This window comes from Oryx dammah, unplaced genomic scaffold (genome assembly GCF_014754425.2).
Source record: "Oryx dammah isolate SB20612 unplaced genomic scaffold, SCBI_Odam_1.1 HiC_scaffold_1, whole genome shotgun sequence".
In the NCBI taxonomy this organism is placed as follows: Eukaryota; Metazoa; Chordata; class Mammalia; order Artiodactyla; family Bovidae; genus Oryx; species Oryx dammah.
Genome location: NW_024070185.1, coordinates 74,350,995 through 74,372,417, shown reverse-complemented (window position 1 = coordinate 74,372,417; position 21,423 = coordinate 74,350,995). Strand labels below are relative to the sequence as shown.

Here is a 21,423-nt window from a genome sequence, read left to right as displayed (position 1 = left end):
AGCCCCTTGCATCTCTGTACTTGACCCACAGAAACAGGGTGGACTGGGTGCCCCGTGACAGAGTAGAGGTTGTACTAGCAGCAGCATTAAAAAGTAGTGAGAATAAAGTCCTAGCCCTAGGGCTAAACCTCACTAATCATTGCTCTGAGTCTTCTTGCCAAAGTACCCATTGACCTAAGAGCTGATCCTCTGCTTTGATCAAAGTAAAAGTGCACATTGCTCAGTCGTGTCTGACTCTTTGCCACCCCATGGACTATATAGTCCATGGAATGCTCTAGGCCAGACTACTGGAGTGGGTAACCTTTCCCTTCCCCAGGGGATCTTCCCAACCTAGGGATCGAACCCAGGTCTCCTCCATTTCAGACAGATTCTTTACCAGCTGAGTTACAAGGGAAGCCCCCTGATCAAAGAAGAGCCTGACCCTCTTTGTCTGGGAGGATAAACAATCTCCACTGCCATCACCTTCTCTGTGCTCCCCCCACCCTTCATGCATTCCTGCCTCTCATGTTCCTCTCTCTGCCTTGAACAGGCTAATCTGTGTGCCTGTCAATTCCCCACCTTTAGACTAAAGTCTTCTTGGCTTCCCTGGTGGCTCAGATGGTAAAGCGTCTGCTGGCAATGTGGGAGACCTGGGTTCGATCCCTGGGTTGGGAAGATCCCCTGGAGAAGGAAGAGGCAACCCACTCCAGTACTCTTGCCTGGAAAATTCCGTGGACTGTGGAGCCTGGTAGGCTACAGTCCATGGGGTCGCAAAGAGTCGGACATGACTGAGCGACTTCACTTCACCTCACTTTCACTTCTTGAAGAGAACCAGGTCTGGGTCTTTTTCCCTCTTCAAAATGCATTTTGTCCTGTCTGCCGCCTTGTTGTTGTTTAGTGAACATCAAGTTTTTTTGTTTTTTTTAAACAAGTTGCAAGCATTAAGCTTCCCTGGTGGCTCAGACGGTAAAAAATCTGCCTACAATGCAAATTTGATCCCTAGGTCTGCAAGATCCCCTGGAGAAGGAAATGGCTACCCACTCCAGTATTCTTGCCTAGAGAATCCCAGGGACAGAGAGCCTGGCGGGCTACAGTCCATGGAGTCTCAAAGAGTTGGACATTACAGAGTGACTAACACCTCACTTTCAAGCTCACCAATGCTTAACTATTGGGATGACCAAAAAAAGGAAAGAACAGGAGACTGCTCTGGCCAGAGAAATGCAAGTTGTCTTTATGGGCAAAAAGTGGTGCTTGCCAGGCATAATGGAGGCTGGTGAGTTAGATGAGTCTGTAAGGGAGAAGAAAGGCAGAGGCAGGAAATGCCACAGAGGGGAGAAGCTACTTCATACCAGCCCTCTAAGTCCGTTGTCCACCACAGACAAGTAGCTCTTTACTCTTCCAAGGCCAGAGGAAAGGAGTCAGAGATGGCAGCCCTGGGAAGACATCCCATAGACTTTCAGATAACTGCCTTCTTGGGAAATCCAGGAGTCCAGAAGAGTCATGAGGCAGTGCAGGCTTGGGTAAGTCTCTGAGTAACTGAAGCTTATCAAACATCCTCAAGTGAGATTTGGAGCCAAGATCCAGATGAAGATCCATCCACAAGTAGTCTGGTGCAGACCACATGTCAATGTTTGTTGACATTTCTCTTGCTTCAGCTCCCTACCATGTGCAGGGATAAGGGACCAGTCTCAAGGACTCTTCCAAGCAAACACTGTCTATCAGTTCTTTGGCAGCATCTCCCTTGGTGTTCTGTGCCACCCTCTTTACACTGGGGAACTAGGATCCATAAAAGAAACTAAAGGGTCCTCTGGACCACACTCCTTAAAGCTCCATTATCCCTGAGTATCCAATCCCCTTTGCCTCCTTTCCACCCTGTCCAAGTAGAAGGCCCTTAGAACTGCAGATCCCTTGTCCCCTTTAACTCCCTTGATTTTGGAATCATTTCTATGCAAAGTCTCATCTCCAAAGTCTGTGTTGGCCGAAACTGAATTAAATAAGAGAAGGGACTGCCTCCTCTCCACTGTCCACCCTCATACCATCTTCTTCTGCCTCAGGCCCTACCAGTTAATCTCTTTTTTCCCCCATTTTTTCGCATTGTGGTAAAATAAATATAACATAAAATTTATCACTTCAACCATTGTTGATCTACTTTTTTAAAGAATTTTACACCTTTACCCCTTTCTCCATTAAGTGAGATGGCCTCTCCCTAAAGAGGTTGAAATAGGAGCAGGTGACGGAGGAGCAGGATGTAGGACTCAAAACCATTTTGGTTCACCAGACTGTAGAGGCTAAGACCTGTGTCTCTGCCCGGTCCAAGGTAAGACAGGAGCCTGCTTAACATCTGGCCCAGAGGATGAGCTTGGGGATAGGGATGAAGTTCAAGGACTAGGCCAAGTCAAGCCTCCCGGAGGAACCAAGGTTTCTCAATTTCTGGCCCTGCCCCTGTCTCCTGGGTCAGGAGGCTCATCCTCTAGGCCTTTTTGCAGAGGCTTCCCCCAAGCCACTGTTGCTATCTAGTTGTCCCTGAGTTAGGCATTTTCCCTATCTCCCCAACAAAGGCTTTTTGTTCATAGGCTTTCCAGGTGAATAGGAACGACAGAACACCAATATAGGATAAGCAGCCCTAACCACAGAGAAGGCAAAGCAGGATTCTACATCATTTTAAAAATCCACAAGTCCCTTGTCTCCCCCAAATGAATCTGGGGCTTCCCTGGTGGCTCAGTAGTAAAGAACCCACCTGCCAATTCAGGAGACACAGTTTAATCCCTGGTCCGGGGCGATCCCACATGCCTCAGAGCAACTAAGCCCATGCACCACAACTACTGAGGCCATACTGTAGAGCCTGCGAACCACAGCTACTGAGCCCTCTTGCTGTGACTACTGAAGCCCAAATGCCATGGAACCATGTGCTCAGCAACAAGAGAACTCATTGTAATAGGAAGCCTGCACACTGCAACCAGAGAGCAGCCCCTGCTCGCCATAACAAGAGAAAAGCCTCCGCAGCAATGAAGACCCAGCCTTGCCAAAGATAAATAAATGCAATTTTCCTTTTAAATGAATCCAGTTCTTTGCCATCCCAGTGCTAGCTTCGTATCTTTCACCATCCTTTTCTCTCCTTGTTTCTGAGTAGCTATTTTTGAAAACTAAATAATAGGTAAGGGAGTGGGAGCTGCCTGTCTTTCTGGAATAACTCCAGAGCCATTTTGGTTCATTGTCTCACCCCAAATCTGAAAGCAAGGGAGACCTCCTCGGTGAGGTTTGCCTCCTGGACCTGCAGCTTCAGTCCCAGTGCCTGCAGCTGATGTGCACAGGCCAGGGACCAGCTGAAGCATGGCCGCCCGCTAGCTGACAGTACTAGTGGTCCATGCGCTACTGGTACCTTTCCCAAGCTGCAGTGTAACAGTCTTCTCGCCTTTTGTTCTTAATCAGTGGCTTCAAGTCAGGAATATTTTGTCTGGCAGATGATGCCCAGAGGAAATTCTGTTCTTTGAAAGAAGATTCCCCAGGGGGAAATAGGACTGGAGAAGAGCTCTCTTGGAAAACAGTAGATAGATGTGATGACCTGAAATACTCTGGTACACAGTAAAAAATAAAATACTAAAAAACCAGCTATAGCTATTGGTTGTGACTAGAGGCATTGTAAATTGGAAGAATCCTCTGGGAAAGCAGTTTGGCAGTATGTATCAAGAATCTTAAAAGCATTCGCACTTTTTGATTTATAATAGTGCAATATTGCAAACCACCTAAATGTCCAAAATAAGTGAAAGGTTAAAAAGTTATTGTATGTCCCCTTTATGGATATCTTGTAGCCATTAAGCTGATGGTTAAGAAAACTATGTAAAAATATGGAGAGTTGAATATGCCCTAATACTAATTTTTTAAAATACAGAATATAAGATACAGTATGTTTTTCTTTAAATGTTGTTCTATGAATAATTATTAGCAGATACTTTCTGGTTATAGTAACAAAATCCAACTCAAGCTAGTTTAAGCTAAAAAGGTGACTAGACTGTAACGACACTAGATTTTCTCCTAATACAAGAGGAAAGGAAAAGTGAAGTCACTCAGTCATGTCCGACTCTTTGTGACCCCATGGACTGTTGCCCTACCAGCCTCCTCTGTCCATGGGATTTTCCAGGCAAGAATACCAGAGTGGGTTGCCATTTCCTTCTCCAGGAGATCTTCCCAACCCAGGGATTGAACCTGGGTCTCCCACATTGTAGGCAGATGTTTTACCATCTGAGCCACCAGGGAAGTCCAATAAAAGAGGACAGGTAATCAAACCTTAGAGGGACAGGACAAGTTCTAAAACCAGAACCTGAAACCTAGGGAAGACTTTCTAGCTCTTGTGTTTCTTCTTTCTGAACATCAGCTTTATTCTTGTCTCCCTGCCAGTGACCTTCTCTGCTACCTAATCTATAGTCTTAAACTTCATGTTTCCTCGTAGAAGCCCCACTTCCCAATTCTGGGGGATGCTCTGATGGGCTCCACCTGGTCTAAGCATGGACGGGACCACATAGACCCAACAATGTACCTACCTAGAGGCCCATGCCTGTGACCATGAGGACAGGCGAAACACCAGCTTCCAGAGAGGGAAAGCCCCTAGTGTTGCTACTGTAGTATACATAAAAGACTCAGATACACTAGAACATTAACAAAGATTGCCTCAAAGTGGTAAAACTAAATGTGATTTTTTAAATTTTAGCATGTATCACTTTATAATAGAAAAATCTATTAAACTCGCCATGGCTAAAGTTGTTTCTAGCCATGGGTTTCTGCATTTTGATTCCCCAATGACAGTCACCACAAAGCTACTAAAGCTGGTGGGTGGTGCTTCTTTTGGGGGATGAATTCCATCCTAGGAGCTGTTTAAGGAAACAGAAAATCTTCAGCTATACACAAGACCCCCTTGAGTTCTTGAACTCTAGCCCAGCCACAAGAATCCTTTCTGCCTCCTTCTAGGGAGCTTTGCTTCATCCCATAATGCTCTGAAGAAGTGTGGTGTATGTGGAGAAGGTGTGTTTTCTTCCCTACTACCAGCACCCAGGCCAGAGCTGGAAAGGAGTGCCACTCAGTATTGACTTTGTTTGAACTGAGTCTTCTTATAGAGAAAAACCTAAAGAGTGAAGAGATTTAGACTGATAAGAGAGGCCTCCCTGAACTAGGCAGGGTCCTCTGACCCCTTTCCCGAATTCAGGCTGCATAGACTTCCCTCACTTTTCTGTTCTTCACCACTTCGCCTTCCAGATATCCCCCAAAAGACCTTACACCTAACAGAGGTCTTTGTCCTTCCCTATAATTGGGGACCCTAAGGGTCTTAATATGTCCTGAAAGGATAGAAGTCCTGGCCAGTTGCCTGGCAGAAATGCTAGCAAAGAGGGAGATAGGGGATAAAAGTGAGAGCTCCCTAACCATGGTACTCACAGGACCTCAGATCCTTCTCTGGAGTAGGAACTGTCATTGGCCAAATAATTCTCATGGTGAGCCAGAGAGGGACGGGAATACCTTAGAGGCTGAATGGACAGCCATCTGCAAGAAAGCCGAGAGGTCTAACCAATGTCTAAACTGCTACTGAATATTCTTGGACTGGACGTTAGGTTTCTGCCAAGCCATGGGCATTGGACAGAAAGGCATCGAGTTGCATTCTTTTGGATCTCCCTCTAAAATATTGACATCTAAACATGCTTATTACCACCCAGTCCCAAGGGATGTTTTGGGGGAGTAGCATAACTCTTCAGGGAGCCACAGCCTCAGGAAGTTTCTGAGCTGAACCACTTGTGACAGAAACGGAGTTGTTTTTTTGATACCCTATCTTGCTGTCTCTCTGCCCATCAGAGAGTGGCCTTAGCTCCAGATCACCCCCTGTTTTCCTTTCCTTCTTAGTACTACGTCCTCCTGGCCCTGTTCCTGTTCCTGCTCTAAGTCTGTTCTGCTTTCTCCCAGGGGAACTGAACAGGGTACAGACATGACTATTCCAGAGGTAGCCTTTCAGCATTTCATAACTCAGAACTGCTTCCACCAGCTCCCTCCTAAAACTAGAGGGAAATTCATGTGTGTTAGGCAAAGAGAGGTTAGATAATGTTGATACAAGCACTTTGCCTCTTCATACCTTATTCTAAATCCATTTCATTTTCCATCTTCCTGAAAATTAGTGCTTGAAGGTGAGGACAGAGGTTACCTTTCCTGTGGGAAGGCGAAAATTGAATCATGTTGTTACCTTGAATCATCTGTGTTCAGTCCATAAGACAAAGGCAAAATTGTTCAGCACCACGGAGAGTGCCTTTCATCCTGAAGGCAAGCTCAAGAGTGGGTGAAAGTTGAAGATTTGTAGCTGAAACCCCTGCCAGTCTGATCTTCCACTCCTGTCCAGCCACCAAGAGTCCCTCTTTTCCTCAACCCCTTAGCATCTGCCCCCTTCTTTTACTTAACTAGGGTTTTAGGAATGAACTCCCTTAACTTTCCACCCACCTTCCTGTCTCTATGTTATCTGCATCCTCCACCCATCTTCACCTCCCTTCCATTTCAGTAAGGAGCATTCCTCCTCTCATCTGATTCTGGTTCTATCTTCTCTTAACTCCTCAAAGACCATAGTCCATCGAACATCTCCCTTTCTACTCAATTTTCTACCCCTCAGTGTGAAACAGTGGTCATGTGTTCCCTCCCTCCAAAGAATCCTTCAACTCCAAAACTCCCTCTGACTGTCCATTCTCACTCTCTCTTCTCAGTTTAGCTCCTTGAGAGAACAGCCTGTGTTCACTGTTTCTACTTCCTCATCTCCTCTCCCCTCCTACATCCCTTGTAATCTGGGCTCTGTTCTTACCATTCAACCAAACCTCTGTTTGCTGAGGTCACCTACGACTGCCTCATTTCTAAATATTATCTTTATCTTATGGACTCATGTATTAGTTTGACATTATTGATTTGTTTCACCTGGAAACTGCTTGAATATCTTCCTGGATCTTTTTCTACATCTTGCCTTTCTGCTCCTACTCAATCTTCTTCTTCCACTCATTTCCTAAGGTTGGATGCTCTCCAGGACACTATTCTTGGTTCCTGTCTGTTTCACTGTGCTTGTTCTCCCTGAAAGGTTTATTCTCCTCTGTGGGCTTCAGTTACCATCAGTCCACAGCTCTTTCTTGAGATCCTGAACCTCAGTATCTACTAACGATGTCATTTAGTGTCCGAAATACACTTCAAAGCTCAACCTGTCCCAAACTGAGCTCATCTGGTTTTCCCTGACCATAGTTATGCCTTCTCCTGCACTGTCTGTTTTAATAATTACTACAAGCATCCCTTTCCCAGTTACCCAACACAGAAAACTAGGAGTGTCTGGACTCCTCCTCCATTTTATCCCTGAGGTCTGCCACTCTACTCTCTTTAACATCCTCCTTTATGACTTTTTATCTTCTGCTTAGTTCAGGCCTCTGTCATCTCTTGCTGGCACTGTTGCAATAGTTCCCTAAATCCCAGTCTCATTTCCTTCCCACCAATCTTCTACATGACTTTTAGAGTGTCCTTCTCCATCTCGAATCTGGTCATGTTACTCCCCTACTCAAGGCTTCACTGGCTCCTCTGCCATCATCTTCTGAGTAAAGAACAAAATCAAGGCCCATCTTCCACCATGATCTGAGCCCTGCTGGCCCCACAACTTTATTTCCTGTCACTCTTCATCATCATACCTTCTAGGTTTCAACTGTAGCAAAATATTGACTGTTTCTTGAATATGCAATGCTAGTTTCAGGCTTCTGAGCCTCTGCAGATGTTCCCTGAACATCCTTCCTCTTAAGATAACTGGGAAACTGATGTTTGGAGATCTTTTCAGGAGTCTTCTTCTGGGACGTTTTCTCTGACCACCCTCCCTTTGTCCCTTTCCCTCTACTTTTATGGCTCTTGTTACATTTACTGATAATTACTGGGAGCTCCTTAAGGATGGGTCTATTGCTATATATCTTGATGAGCCCCAGGCTGACCGCTGATAACTAAGTGAGGGAAATGCAGCGTAAGGAAGTGAGGAGAGAGAGGAGACAGAATGCTCCCTGATTCAGGCCCCTCCTCACCCTGTTGAGCGAGCATCTCTTCCACAGATATCTCCCCACATAAGCCAGGCCCCAACCTGGGTGGTGACAGGGCTGGTGCTGTGGATTGGTCACTGCCAGAGTACACTGTTCATGGCTGTGTGTCCCACAGAGCCTGTGCGAATAAAAGCCTCATAGCTATACCACACATAGAGTGTGCTGGATGTAGTATATATACTAAGTACTACTCTAAATGCTTGCATATTAAGCACTAGGTTACATAGTCTCACTTTATCCTTACAGAAACTTTTGACATAGGTATTAGTGTAAGCCCCACTTTACAGATGTAGAAACTAAAACCCAGATCACATAGCTAGTGTTATAAATGGAGGATCCAAGATATTTTTTTTTAAAGAATAGTCTAAGTGGTAATTTGTTGAAGCTAGTAATTTGTTTGGTAGGTACCCAGGATCTCACTATACTATTTTCTCTGTTTTCATGTAAATTTAATAAGTTCTATAGTAAAGCATTTTTAAAAGATTGGGCTAAATCAATGTGTTTTAAACTCCCTCCCTCACCTTTCTTTTAAAGCAATAAAACCCTTCCTTCAACCAAAATCTTGCAGAAAGGCTCCTATGTAAGTGAAATCAAAATGGATCTATTCTGGGGATTTCCCTGGTGGTCCAGTAGTTGGGAATCCACCTTGGAATGCAGGGAACGTGGGTTTGATACCTGGTCTGGGAACTAGGATCCCCTATGTTGCAGAGTAGCTAAGCCCCGTGTGCCGCAACGTGCCTACACACCACAACCAGAGAGTCCACGCACTGCATCGCAAGATCCCACATGACACAGTGGAAATCCCGTGTGCCACAGCTAAGACCTGACACAGCCAAATAAATACATAAAAACAGATCTATTCTAGTTTCAGAGAAGTCAGACCCCCTCCTGTTGCTCTCCTCTCGCACTCAGCCCTGCCCAAGGCACAGGGTTCAGGAAACACGGTTGAATGAAAATCACTGGACCAGACTAACTCTTAAGATTCTTCTGGTACTTCTGCCTTCCTCTAGTTATATTGGTTTTGCTCTGGTCATTAGCTGATTTATTCCATCCCAGAAACAGTGAGATTGAGCTATTAATCATCTCCATAGTCTTTGGAGAATTTGCGTGCAGGGTTGTAGAAACATGGGCTGCTGTTAGAGATGCATTTCAATGTCTGTCTCTGCTGAGTGTTTATTAATAACCTTGCTAATCACCACTCTAGTTTCTGGATCTAGCTAACTCCTGTCAGATGTCCTTGGGGGGCATTTTAAATTTTCCCTGATTTCTTCGAGCCAGATGCTTCCTTCTGCCTGGATTCCTCTCTGATACTTGTATTCATGAATATTTCACATCCAATCTCCCTGATTATATTTCCATGTGGTGGTCACGGTGCATTGGCTGCACTTCTCAGGATAGACATACAAGAAGCCCACAGTGAAGGCTTGAGTTTGCAGGCACAGTGCCAGAATCTTTGTTCCTGCCTCAAAGATGGCCTTCCATCAAGGACAGTGATGGGGAGATGCTGAATGGGACCTCGCAGTCTAGGGCTTTACACACTGGCTCTTGGCCTAAAGGGACTGGCAGTGTCACTCAGGAATCCCAGTGGCCTTAGGGAATACATGTGGGTCCCTGTGACCAGAGTCACTCAACAGCTTCCCACTCAGGCCCCAACCTTCCTGCACTGGCCCCCTCCAGTGTTGCCACCCAGGACCTCCAGCCTGAGAGAAGACACTCTGATGGACTCATCTGCGTCAAGGAGGGAAAAGTTAGCCACAAACACCCAAGGACTTGAGTTCTTGAAGTTAACTGTGGGAGAAGGCAGAGGTGATGGTCAAAGAAGCAAGATGAGCCAGGGGGCATGGTGTCCTGGAAGCCAGAGGAGAAACCCTTTCCAAATGGACATGGTGTGTGTGACATGTGACAAACACTACAGAGAGAGGAAGGGAAATTGGAAATCTGCCAGTGCTTCCCTGGGAGGGCCCCACGGGCACGTTTGTGGGTTCTGCCTTTGAGAAGCCCTCGCTCAGGCAGCCTTGGCAGTGAGCGTCCCTGCAGCCTAGTGCTCACCGGCTGATCTCCATGTCCCCTGCAGGCAGCACTGTTTTGACCACAGAGAGACATGGATGGGTCACTAGAGGTCTCCTTCTCCAGGGCAGCAGGGGACAGGTGCTGCCAGAGATCAGTCTCCCAAGGAGGAGCCAAGCCAGGGAGGCAGAGGATGAAGGACTTGGAAAGACCAGTGGCTTGGGAGGTTGCCTGGGATGCATGCACTGAGCCCCCAGTACCCCCCACCTGTTCTACCCTTCTGTCCCATTCCCCTCAGTGACAGCTAAGGCTGGGAATCAAAGAAGAGGACACAGGCCTGGGTTCTGCCCTCAGGAACTCACAAACCACTGTGGCAACACAGCCCACCCAGGCCTTGCACTCTGGATGGCCTAAAGAAACACAGACAAGGCCAGGATTTCCCTCCAAAACATTCTAGACTTTTCCCTTTTCCTTTAGTGGCAAGCATGTTTTCATCCCCCCTGCTTCATTCTAAAGGGAAACTAAACCACCATAATGGCTGCATAGCCTTCCTTTAATGGTCACCAGAAGCTACTCAGATCCCTGGGCCTGGCCCCACAGGGCCCATCCTCCAGCGTTCTCCCTGCCTCTCTGTCTGCTCTCCATGTCCCCAGAGGCAGAATGGGCACAGCCCTGGAGCCTCTCTGCGATCCTCTGATCTTAGGCTTACCACTCTATGACCCTAGGTGGATGGTTAGGATGGCAGCATCCTACGTCCATGGCTGGTTATCAATTTCTCAGGGAGAGGGTGAATGACTCCAGCGCCTTCCAACTGACTGAGGCAGAGTAGGATAAGGCCCTGGATCTTGTAGCAGAGATTTGGGGGTGTTCTGGAGAGAATAGTGAGGCTAACATAGGACTTGGGACAGCATAACACCCATAGCAATGGGAAGAAGTTGGTAAAGAGGGCAGTGAGAGAGACCAAAATGGTTCCAGACCCTGGACAATGCACAGAATGCATGCTGTCTTGCTATCTGTAGTGTCCAGCCCTGTCTGGGCAACACAGGATGAGCTGGCCACTGGCTGACTTGCCATTGTTTGTCTTCTCACCTGCCATTCCCAGCCAACCATTCAGGTTCTCTCGGGAGACACTCTTTAGGATCCATCTGTGAAATGGAGAAGTTCTCACTAGAACTGCGTGGCTACAGCCTGAAAGTCTAGCCTGGCTCAGCCAGTCAGTTCTCTGGATCCTGGGAAGGGATCAGCCAGAGCTGGGGAAATGGCGAAGGACCGTCTCAGGGAGCACCTGCTCAGACCTTAATCCAGACTTAAACTCACAGGAACCTAGAAAGATCTTTCTAAACAAGGCAGGGCCCTAAGGAGCATGGTGACTAGTATGGGAGGCAAGAGAAGGTGGTCCTGTGGGTTTAAAGAATCACAGTAGGCTTCCTGGGGGTGGCAGATGACACGGGACTTAAAGGACAGACACCCAGATGGGTGTAAATAGAGCCAAGATCCCGGGCTCTTCCACCCAGCTCCTGATCTTCCTTCCGTGGTAGATGGGTCTATCCCTCCCTTCCTGAACCCCATCCGCTGCCAGGGAGAAATACCCACAGAGGACAGGTGAGAACAACCCCCTGTGTTCACCTCCTAACGGCTCCCTGTCCCCCTGCTTTCTCCCCCAGGACCCAGCCGCCGCCTCCATCTCAGACGGAGACTGTGACGCCCGGGAGGGTGAGTCAGTAGCCATGAATTACAAACCATCCCCGCTCCAAGTGAAGCTGGGTGAGTGTATCTGGGGGGTGAGGGAGATGTTGGGCGTGGACAGGCAAGGTGCGCTGGGTCTGCAAAGAGGTACAGCTCAGGCTAGACAATTCCAAGACTCTAGCCACCGAGTCACTGGCACCGCCAGGTACCGTCTCTCCTGCAAGGCCAAGAGGGAGGTGATAATTCTCTACAGGCGCCCAGAGGTCTAGAGGCATCTCTGGGGTCCAGAAGGCTCCAGGTTTTCTGGGGCATAGCTGCAGGAACCCCAGAGAGAGGGTCAGAAGCCCCATCAAACACTGGACCAGGCTGAGAGGAAGCTAGCTGCCTTAGAAGTAGGCATCAGTTCCTGTGTCTGAGGGCAGAAAGGAGTGAGGCTCCCGAAGCCTGGAACCTGGCTCCTCTCCCCTAGAAGCTGAGCCCCTCTCCCCCTTCCTAGTCAGCCTATCTGGATATCTCCAGATCTTGTTGGCTCCTGATGGAGAAACTTTCCCTTAGTTTCTTAATAAACCCAAACCTCTCCTGGCTTCCCAGGGTCACCCTGCCCTTGGGGGTTTATCTCACGTCCACTCCAAAGTCAGTTTATGCTGCCGCTCACTCCTCTGAGCCACCTCTCTCCCAGTCACTGCCCAGAGCTCCTGCAGCTGCTGCGCTCGCTTTACCTCCCGCCAACACCACCTCTCTCCCTCAGGGACCATCTCACTCACCCAAGGCTGCCATACATAACAGTCTTCTAATTTTAAAAAATGGTTTCAGGAATTCCCTGGCGGTCCAGTAGTTAGTACACTTCATTTCCACTGCTGAAGGCCTAGGTCCAATCCCTGGTCAGGGAACTAAGATCCCACAGGCCATGAGGTGCAGCCATCAATAAATAAATAAAAAATTTGTTTTCACGAGTGAAAGTATAGCTAACACAGTGCACCCAGGAAAGAGTTAACAATTAAATACAGGCCATGGTCTTCCTTCAGAGCTTCTCTGCCATCCCGGCCGCACTCCTGCTCATCTTGCTCCCCAGGCTCCAACTGCCCATCAAATACTGGGCCCTCTGCTTAGTCCTGAGAAATCTGTTCCAAAACCTTGCTCAGCAGCTGCCAGGACACCTTTGCAGAGTCCTGTTATATTATTCAGCTTTTCTTTTTTCCTTTTGACTTGCTTTTCTCCTTCCAGACCAAATCCAGGGAGCCCCTCAGGCTGTTTTTCTAAACAAGAGAACAGTCCTCTCAGTGGAATTTGTTCATCTTCCCAGGACAGGACACCAGACCCAAACTGCAGCCAGTTTTATTTTCTTATTATTATTTAATTTAACAACATAAGTATTTAACAAATATAACTTCTTTACTCTTCCCCATCATTTTCTCCTCCCCAGAGATAATCATTCCAAGTGTTTTGGTTTTGGTTTTGGTTTTTCTAGTTTTATTTTGTATTTAAACACAAGTGGTATCATACTGTCCACATTTTCTGTAATTTTTTTCTTTTTTGTTTTCTGATTAATGTCTTAGAGCCCCTTCTAATATCAGTATATGGAAAATGACTTCTTTTAATAGTTGCACAGTAGTCTGTAGTTTGCTTTTGCAGTTTATTAGCATTTTTTCACCGTTTCCAACAATTCCAACATGCTTTTAAAAACAATACCTTCCCCCCGACCATTGTATTATCACCACAGCTCCTCTAGAAAAATTCACAGCCTTATCCCAGATGCACTGAGAATCCCCACCGGGAACTTATAAGGCAAACTGCACCCCCTAGAGGCTTGGGGTGGTAATGGCAGCTGCTACCTTGCGGGAAAGGAGGTGGAGGTGGGTTTGCGGGCGTGAGATAGATGAGCAGTGGCAAAGAATGAGGGTTAGAGAGTAGATGAGAGACATGGAGGTCGAGAAAATTCCAGAGTCACAGTATCTATAAATGCCCATCCCATCCTTCCTCTCTGGAACTTGTTGTTTTGTGAGGGCTTTCCCCTGGCAGTCCTTTTGCCAGTATCGGAGCTGCTGTGAGGAGAAGGAATGGGTAGACAGGCCTCCTGTAGGGCCCAGGCAGAAACTGACTCCTGGGAGAGCCACACACCAGGCAATGGGTCCCTTGGTTGCCAGTCCCATGAATCTGGTAGGTTCTAGATCCTTGGAGAATCCACAGGCTGACTGAGGAGTCAGAAGTAGTCTCAGCAGAGGGGTCCCTCAGCCTGCTGCCTTTACCCTGCCTGCCCCATGCTGCCCCTCCTGCTCCATAACCTTCAGCGGCTTCTTTTCCTTTTCCATTAAGCCCAGACTCCTCTGCTTGGCATTCAGGCCTTCATGCTCCAAGTCTGTAATCAGAGGGGGCCCCCAGTCCCTTGTGCACAGGACCTAATACATGACTGGTGACACAGATGTTTGCTGAATAAATAAATGACTGAATAAATGTATCTAACTTTTCTAACACGACCTTCCTCCATCTTCATCCCTCCATCCCATCCAGATCCACACTTATTACACTCACTTCTAAATGCACTTTTCTATACACTACCCTTCCTTCCTCAAATGCCCTCCTTTCTACCTCAAGTGGGCTTCCCTGGTGGTTCAGAAGGTAGACCATCTGCCTGCAGTGCAGGAGACCCGGGTTCAATCCCTAGGTCGGGAAGACCCTCTGGAGAAAGGAATGGCCACCCACTCCAGTGTTCTTGCCTAGCAGAACCTAGTGGACAAAGGAGCCTGGTGGGCTACAGTCTAACGGAGTCACAGAGTTGGACACAACTGAGCAACTAACATTTTCCACTCCACCTCAAGGTGTCACCTGCAGGAACCCTGCCATCCTTCTATTCCATCTCTCCCTCTCCAGCCTTTCTCTCGATCAAGCACATGCTAGCTGCCCCACTTGGGAGTACAGTTCCTGGAAGATGGGGGTCAGCCTCCTCCTGTCACCCTTCACTATCTGCCTCAGGTTGGGCAGAGGAAAGCACTGTCTCTTTCAAGCAGCAGGGCCTAGAGTTGGATCCTTGCCTCAGTTCTTAGAGAAGCAAGGAGTTTCACCATGGAGGCCAGCCCAGGCTGTCCTGAGTGGTAAGGCAGGGTGGCCCTGGAGGCAGGACACAGCTTCTTTCCCATGTTCCCCTGCAGAGAAGCAGCGGGAGCTGGCCCGGAAGGGCTCCCTGAAGAATGGCAGCATGGGTAGCCCTGTCAACCAGCAACCCAAGAAGAACAATGTCATGGCCCGGACAAGGTAGGGCCCCGCCCCACCCCCACCAGGACCCTGCCAGCTGGGTCCTGTCTCTGCTGGCTCTGAGCCTCCCCTCTTCCCTCCCTCCTCAGGCCCAGCTCTTCTCTGAGAGGAGAGAGTCTCATTGGATCAAGGTGGCGGGATGGGATGGGGTAGGGTGAGGTGGGGGTGGGAAGGGAGATTGTGGGGTGTGGCCCAGCCCAGTTCCTTGCCAGGTTGGTGTGCTTCAATCACCAATCCAGTCCCCCAAATTCTCCACCCAGGCTGGTCGTCCCAAATAAAGGCTACTCCTCGCTTGACCAGAGCCCGGATGAGAAGCCACTGGTAGCCCTTGACACAGACAGGTGTGTATGGAGACTTCGGGGTAGCCAGGCAAGCCAGAGCTGTGTGGGAGTGGGAATAAACAAGTGGGCTGAACAGGCCACACCTGCTCTACTGTCAGAATGAGGGTGTCCCTCAGCCAGGAGCTCTCTGAGGGTTATTCCCCCAAAGAATGGAGATGGGGGAGCAGAGACAGGAAAGGGGATCAGTGCAATCTGCTGCTGTCCCGGGACAGCTGACCCGGTAGCTGCCCCTAGAATGGGCCCTGAGGCTGTAGTGCCCTGCCCACTCTGAGGGGGGAGCCCTACTGCGGGGCACAGACCTGGCTAGATCTAGACTTTGGGAAAACCCAACAAACCCAGGTGATCTGAGCCTAGGAAAAAGAGGGGCAAGGCTGTGGGGTAGTAGCAGCTTGATTTAGAAGGAGGTTAAAGGTAGTCATGTATTTAGAAGGGTGGGGCTAAGGAACCTGGCTTAAAACTGCATTCCCACAGCAAGCATGGTTTCTGCTAAGATTGTGCTGTTTATTTAGAAGTGTGGGGGGAGGAGGAGGTACTGACTGATTTGGGGGAGGGTAAAGAGAATTTTCTATTTAATGTCTGGAAATCACTTCCTCTCTGCCTTCTCTCCTCTGCGGCCAGTGATGATGACTTTGACATGTCCAGATACTCCTCCTCTGGCTACTCCTCTGCTGAGGTGAGGCCCCACTGCTTCTTACCCTAAACGCACCTTAGTAGGACCACCTCTAGGGGAAGGGGTGGGGCTAAAACCAAAACACCCTGAGCAGAGCAGTGGGCAATAGAATGGGAAAGACTAGAGATCTCTTCAAGAAAATTAGAGATACCAAGGGAACATTTCATGCAAAGATGGACACAATAAAAGACAAAAATGGTATGGACCTAACAGAAGCAGAAGATATTAAGAAGTAGTGGCAAGAATACACAGAAGAACTATACAAAAAAGATCTTTATGATCCAGATAACCACGATGATGTGATCACTCACCTAGAGTGCTGGAATGCAAAGTCAAGTGGGCCTTAGGAAGCATCACTATGAACAAAGCTAGTGGAGGTGATGGAATTCCAGTTGAGCTATTTCAAATCCTAAAAGATGATGTTGTGAAAGGGCTTCACTCAATATGTGAGCAAATTTGGAAAACTCAGCAGTGGCCACAGGACTGGAAAAGGTGGGTGTTCATTCCAATCCCAAAGAAAGGCAATGCCAAACAATGTTCAAACTACTGCACAATTGCACTCATCTCACACACTAGTAAAGTAATGCTCAAAATTCTCCAAGGCAGGCTTCAACAGTACATGAACCATGAACTTCCAGATGTTCAAGCTGGATTTAGAAAAGGCAGAGGAACCAGAGATCAAATTGCCAGCAAATGCTGGATCATAGAAAAAGCAAGAGAGTTCCAGAAAAACATCTACTTCTGCTTTATTGACTATGCCAAACCCTTTGACTGTGTGGATCACAATAAACTGTGGAAAATCCTTCAAGAGATAGGAATACCAGACCACCTCTCCTGCCTCCTGAGAAATCTGTATGCAAGTCAAAAAGCAACAGTTAGAACTGGACATGGAACAACAGACTGGTACCAATCAGGAAAAGAGTACGTCAAGGCTGTATATTGTCACCCTGCTTATTTAACTTATATGCAGAGTACATCATGAGAAACGCTGGACTGGAGGAAACACAAGCTGGAATCAAGATTGCAGGGAGAAATATCAATAACCTCAGATATGCAGATGACATCACCCTTATGGCAGAAAGTGAAGAAGAACCAAAGAGCCTCTTGATGAAAGTGAAAGAGGGGAGTGAAAAAATTGGCTTAAAGCTCAACATTCAGAAAACTAAGATCACGGTATCCAGTCCCATCACTTCATGGCAAATAGATGGGAAAACAATGGAAATAGTGACAGGCTTTAATTTTGGGGGCTCCAAAATCACGGCAGATGGTGAATGCAGCCATGAAATTAAAAGACGCTTACTTCTTGGAAGAAAAGCAATGACCAACCTAGACAGCATATTAAAATGCAGAGATGTTACTTTGCCAACAAAGGTCTGTCTGGTCAAAGCTATGGTTTTTCCAGTAGTCATGTATGGATGTGAGAGTTGGACCATAAAGAAGGCTGAACACCAAAGAATTGATGCTTTTGAACTGTGGTGTTGGAGAAGACTCTTGAGAGTCCCTTTACTGCAAGGAGATCAAACCAGTCAATCCTGAAGGAAATCAGTCCTGAATGTTCATTGTAAGGATTGAAGCTGAAGCTGAAACTCCAATACTTGGCTACCTGATGCGAAGAACTGACTCATTGGAAAAGACTCTGATGCTGGGCAAGATTGAAGGCAGGAGGAGAAGGGGACGACAGAGGATGAGATGGTTGGATGACATCACCGACTTGATGGACATGAGTTTGAGCAAGCTCCGGGAGCTGGTGATGGACAGAGAAGCCCAGTGTGTTGCAGTCCATGGGTCATAAAAAGTCAGACAGGACTGAGCGACTGAACTGAGGTGGAGCCGGTGCTGGATGGGGCTAAGATCTGACTCCGCCTACAGTGCTGGGAGCACAGGGTTAGCAGCGGGGTTCCAACCCAGGTTGGAACAGGGCCCTGAACTACAATGGGGTGTGACATAGGGGTGACACGTTATGGGCGAGGGCCTGAAATAGGGACAGAGCGAACAGAAGCAGGACCCGAGGTGGGAAGTTGCCCTTAGAAAGGGGTGGGGTGAGTAGCAGAGCCAGGTGGAGCCCCAAGAGGATGTGCCTGTAAGGGAGGCCAGAACTGAGGCTGGGGCCTAAAGGAGGTGCAAAGCCTGGGATTTCTGGAGAGCCGGGGATGGGACAGGGCTGGATGTGGACGGCTGGCGCCTCCGGATGGCCCCGAGCCTGACCTTCCTCCCCTTTGTCTGCAGCAGATCAACCAAGATTTGAACATCCAGCTGCTGAAGGACGGCTACCGGTTAGATGAGATCCCCGACGACGAGGACCTGGACCTCATTCCCCCCAAGTCCGTGAACCCCACCTGCATGTGCTGCCAGGCCACGTCCTCCACCGCCTGCCACATCCAGTAGCGGGCGGGGCCGCTGCGGCCGCCGGGGTGGGGCCACCAGGGGCCAGCTTGGACCGGGCAGGGGCCAGCCCCTCCCCTGCTCATCCACCTGCCCCCCGGGGCCCTGCGCCCCCTACAGCCGCCAACCTCGTAACAGTCATTGCTTCCTCCTATGGTAGGACGTGTACCTCTGTGTGTTCATGGAGCCGGAGAAACCAAAACCGGGTCTCTCTCCACCCAGGGGGGCTGAGGAGGGGAGGGCTGTTTGTTCAGTTACCTGGGGGACCTTGCCCAGCATCCTGCCCCCTCCCCGAAGCCTGTCTGGTGGAGGAAAGGGGTGACTGGACTTCGTGGAGGCTAACAGTAATGATTAAGGGGCAGGATCACAAAGCCAGGGTTTGGCTCCACCCCATTGAAGCCAGGAACCCCCAGCACCAGCCAAGGAAAGGGGCTGGGAGGGAGAAAGGTCAAGGCCAACAGGGTCAGGGCCCAGCCCCACAGAGCCGCCTCCACATGCTCCCTTGCTGGCCCATGTACCATTTGCGTTTCTCCCCTCATCTCCAGATGGGAAGTCTGGCAAAGCTGCCCAGCGGGATATTGTCCCCCATCCATCAGATCACTGCCATCTTCCTCCTCTTTGCCCCATTCACCTCCTTCCTTGCTGTCTGGATTGCGTGGCGGGTGAGGTGGGCCTTAGAGACAGCCAGAGTTTTGGTGGTATGATCCGTCCTCAGCTGCCCCTAACTAACACATCTATCTCTCTGCACCCCTTCCCCTGCCCCCCACATTTCTGTTCTGTTCATCTGTCCTGGGCTGGAAGCAGGAGATAAGGCTGGCCTCAAAAGCCCCATTGTGGTCTTACTCTAGCACAAGGTCCTAGAGGCTGCTTCCCAGGAAGAATCTCAAGAAAGCAAGCCTGGGAGAATACAGTGGCAGCAGGTGTATGGTAGGGACGGCTTGGCAGAGTGTGTGTGCACCTGGAGCTGTCAGAGTGTTTGTCTGCATCTCTGGGTTGGGCCTGTCTCTCTAGATGACTGTGGTGGCTGTGGTGGGGAAATGACTGTGTGACCTGTTAACAGTGTGAGAGGCTGCTCAGCAGTTCAGTGGACCGACAGCCCTGGGATGGGGGTCAGAAGTCTGAGTTCTGGTCCTCGCTCAGGCACGCTTCCTCTTACTTCCAACAAGTCAGTTACGTTCTCTGGCCTTCTGTTTCCTCCACGGCATAGTGAGCAGCATCTGAAATTATTTTGAAGGTTATTTCAAACCTGAAGAAATTTCTTCATAGGAATTTCCTTGGAGGTGGATAGGGAGGTCTCTGGGAGTCTTCAAGTATACCTGGGGTCTTCCTGAGCTGCATGTCTGTGTGGAGAAAAGAGGGGGAAGTTCCTATGGTACCTGTGTATGTCTGAATACATGTGGATCTTTGGGGGGATGTGAGTGTGTGTGTCTGTGAATGTATATGTATATGTGGGTATCTATTGTGTGTGTAGCTGTACCTGTGTGTGTAACTGTACCTATGTGTGTAGCTGCATACAGTGTATAGCTGTATCTATGGGGTGTGTGAGAGTCAGAATGTATGTATCTACTGCTGCTTCTGCCACTGTTACTCACTGGTGGAGGGGCGGGGGTTGTGGCCAGAAAAGCTGAGGATGAAAATCAAGAGGGAGGAGGGGACCAAGGCCCTCTCCTGGGCCTGGGCAATGCAGACCTGCCCCCAAGTGAAGAAAAACGAAAGCACAGATGGCCTACACCCACTCAGGTCTCTGCTCCTTGAACCGCATATCCCAGGGCCATTCCTCAGGCTGACCCCATCCCACACATGCTGGCCAGTCCACTCTAATACATACCACTCACATGCTGCAAGTGTGCGCAGGCCAAACCCACAGCCCAGTCCCTGGCTGCCATCTTGGCAGGCTAGAAAGGGGAGAGGGCAGAGAGAAGAGAGAGCAAGGCTGCTGGCTTAGGAGGGTATCCCCTCTCCCTGCACCACACCCAGGGGCTGCCAGCTCCCCTCAACTTCTCCAGCCCAGCCCCACCTCCTCTTAGTTCAGGGACCCTGGTTAGATGATGAGGAAATGCCAAGTTGAGGCAAAGGACAGAGAAGTCAGCTGCAGGACTCACATGGCCCAGACTGGCCCCCATCTGAGCCCATTGCTCCCACCCTGCTCAGCAGACCCACCCCCTGTCATCTGGGCACCAGAGCCGTGCTTCCTACTACCACCACCCCGGGCTCCTTGACTCACCCTTCAGGAACACGGGTACCTCCTCTTTTCCAGGCAGGGCCCCAACCAGGGCTCATTTAGACTGCTGCCTTTGCTGCTGACATGCCGTGTGAATCTGGCCCACTGTTCAACCTCTCTGGCCCTGAGGAACAAGGGGAAAGGCTCCCTCCCCACAAGATATACCTAATCCTCTGGCAGACAGGGGCTTCTCGCTGAGGCCATGTGGTGGAGAGAAGTAGGAAGCTGGTGGCTAGCACCCTCTGGGTGTAGGGAGAGTGTGCAGTTCCCACCTTCCTACCCAGGAGGTTGGAGGGGAGAACGGAGGCCTTGGCTTGCCCCTGCCGCCCTCCCCCTTGTAGATACTGCCTTAACACTCCCTGCCCCCAGCACTGGCTGCCACCCAGCCAGGTTTCTCCGTGCTCACTAATTTATTTCCAGGAAGGTGTGTGGAAGACATGAGCCGTGTATAATATTTTTTTTAACATTTCCATCGCAGTATTGACCATCATCCTTGGTTGTGTATCGTGTAACACAAATAATGATATTAAAAGCATCAAACAAGCTAGCCTCAGCTCCCTACCTGGGGTCGGGGCCAGGGGCAGATGGGCCGGGGAGGGCAGAGAACTGACCCTCTGAACTTGACCCCTCGGAATCTCCATTCCTCTTCACCACAGTGAGAAGCTTGGCCTAGAAGGTCTCTGGGGACCTTGTGAACTCTTGGAAATTGGGCCCTTTTGAGAGGCTGAAGGCAGGAAGAGACTGGGGTGGGGAGTCAATCTTCACCTCCCCGGAGATGGGGCTGAGCCAGATGATATCATAATGGGCAGTGCCCAT

The 21,423-nt window shown here is 49.2% G+C and overlaps 1 protein-coding gene across 4 annotated transcripts in view; it reads left to right on the top strand.

Moving 5' to 3' along the window:
• Nucleotides 1–21,154, top strand: part of FAM219A (family with sequence similarity 219 member A) — a 60,926-nt gene extending 39,772 nt beyond the window's left edge. The window contains exons 2-6 of one of the 4 annotated variants that reach the window (XM_040244142.1): nucleotides 11,723–11,771; nucleotides 14,891–14,993; nucleotides 15,254–15,334; nucleotides 15,953–16,007; nucleotides 18,231–21,154. In XM_040244142.1, the coding sequence (XP_040100076.1) occupies nucleotides 11,723–11,771; nucleotides 14,891–14,993; nucleotides 15,254–15,334; nucleotides 15,953–16,007; nucleotides 18,231–18,389 (447 nt within the window). In that variant the 3' untranslated portion in view covers nucleotides 18,390–21,154. Of the gene's footprint in view, nucleotides 1–11,722; nucleotides 11,823–14,890; nucleotides 14,994–15,253; nucleotides 15,335–15,952; nucleotides 16,008–18,230 lie in introns of all 4 variants that reach the window. The other 3 variants (XM_040244151.1, XM_040244132.1, XM_040244122.1) reach the window with 3 other exon arrangements.
• Nucleotides 21,155–21,423: the final 269 nt, after the last annotated feature.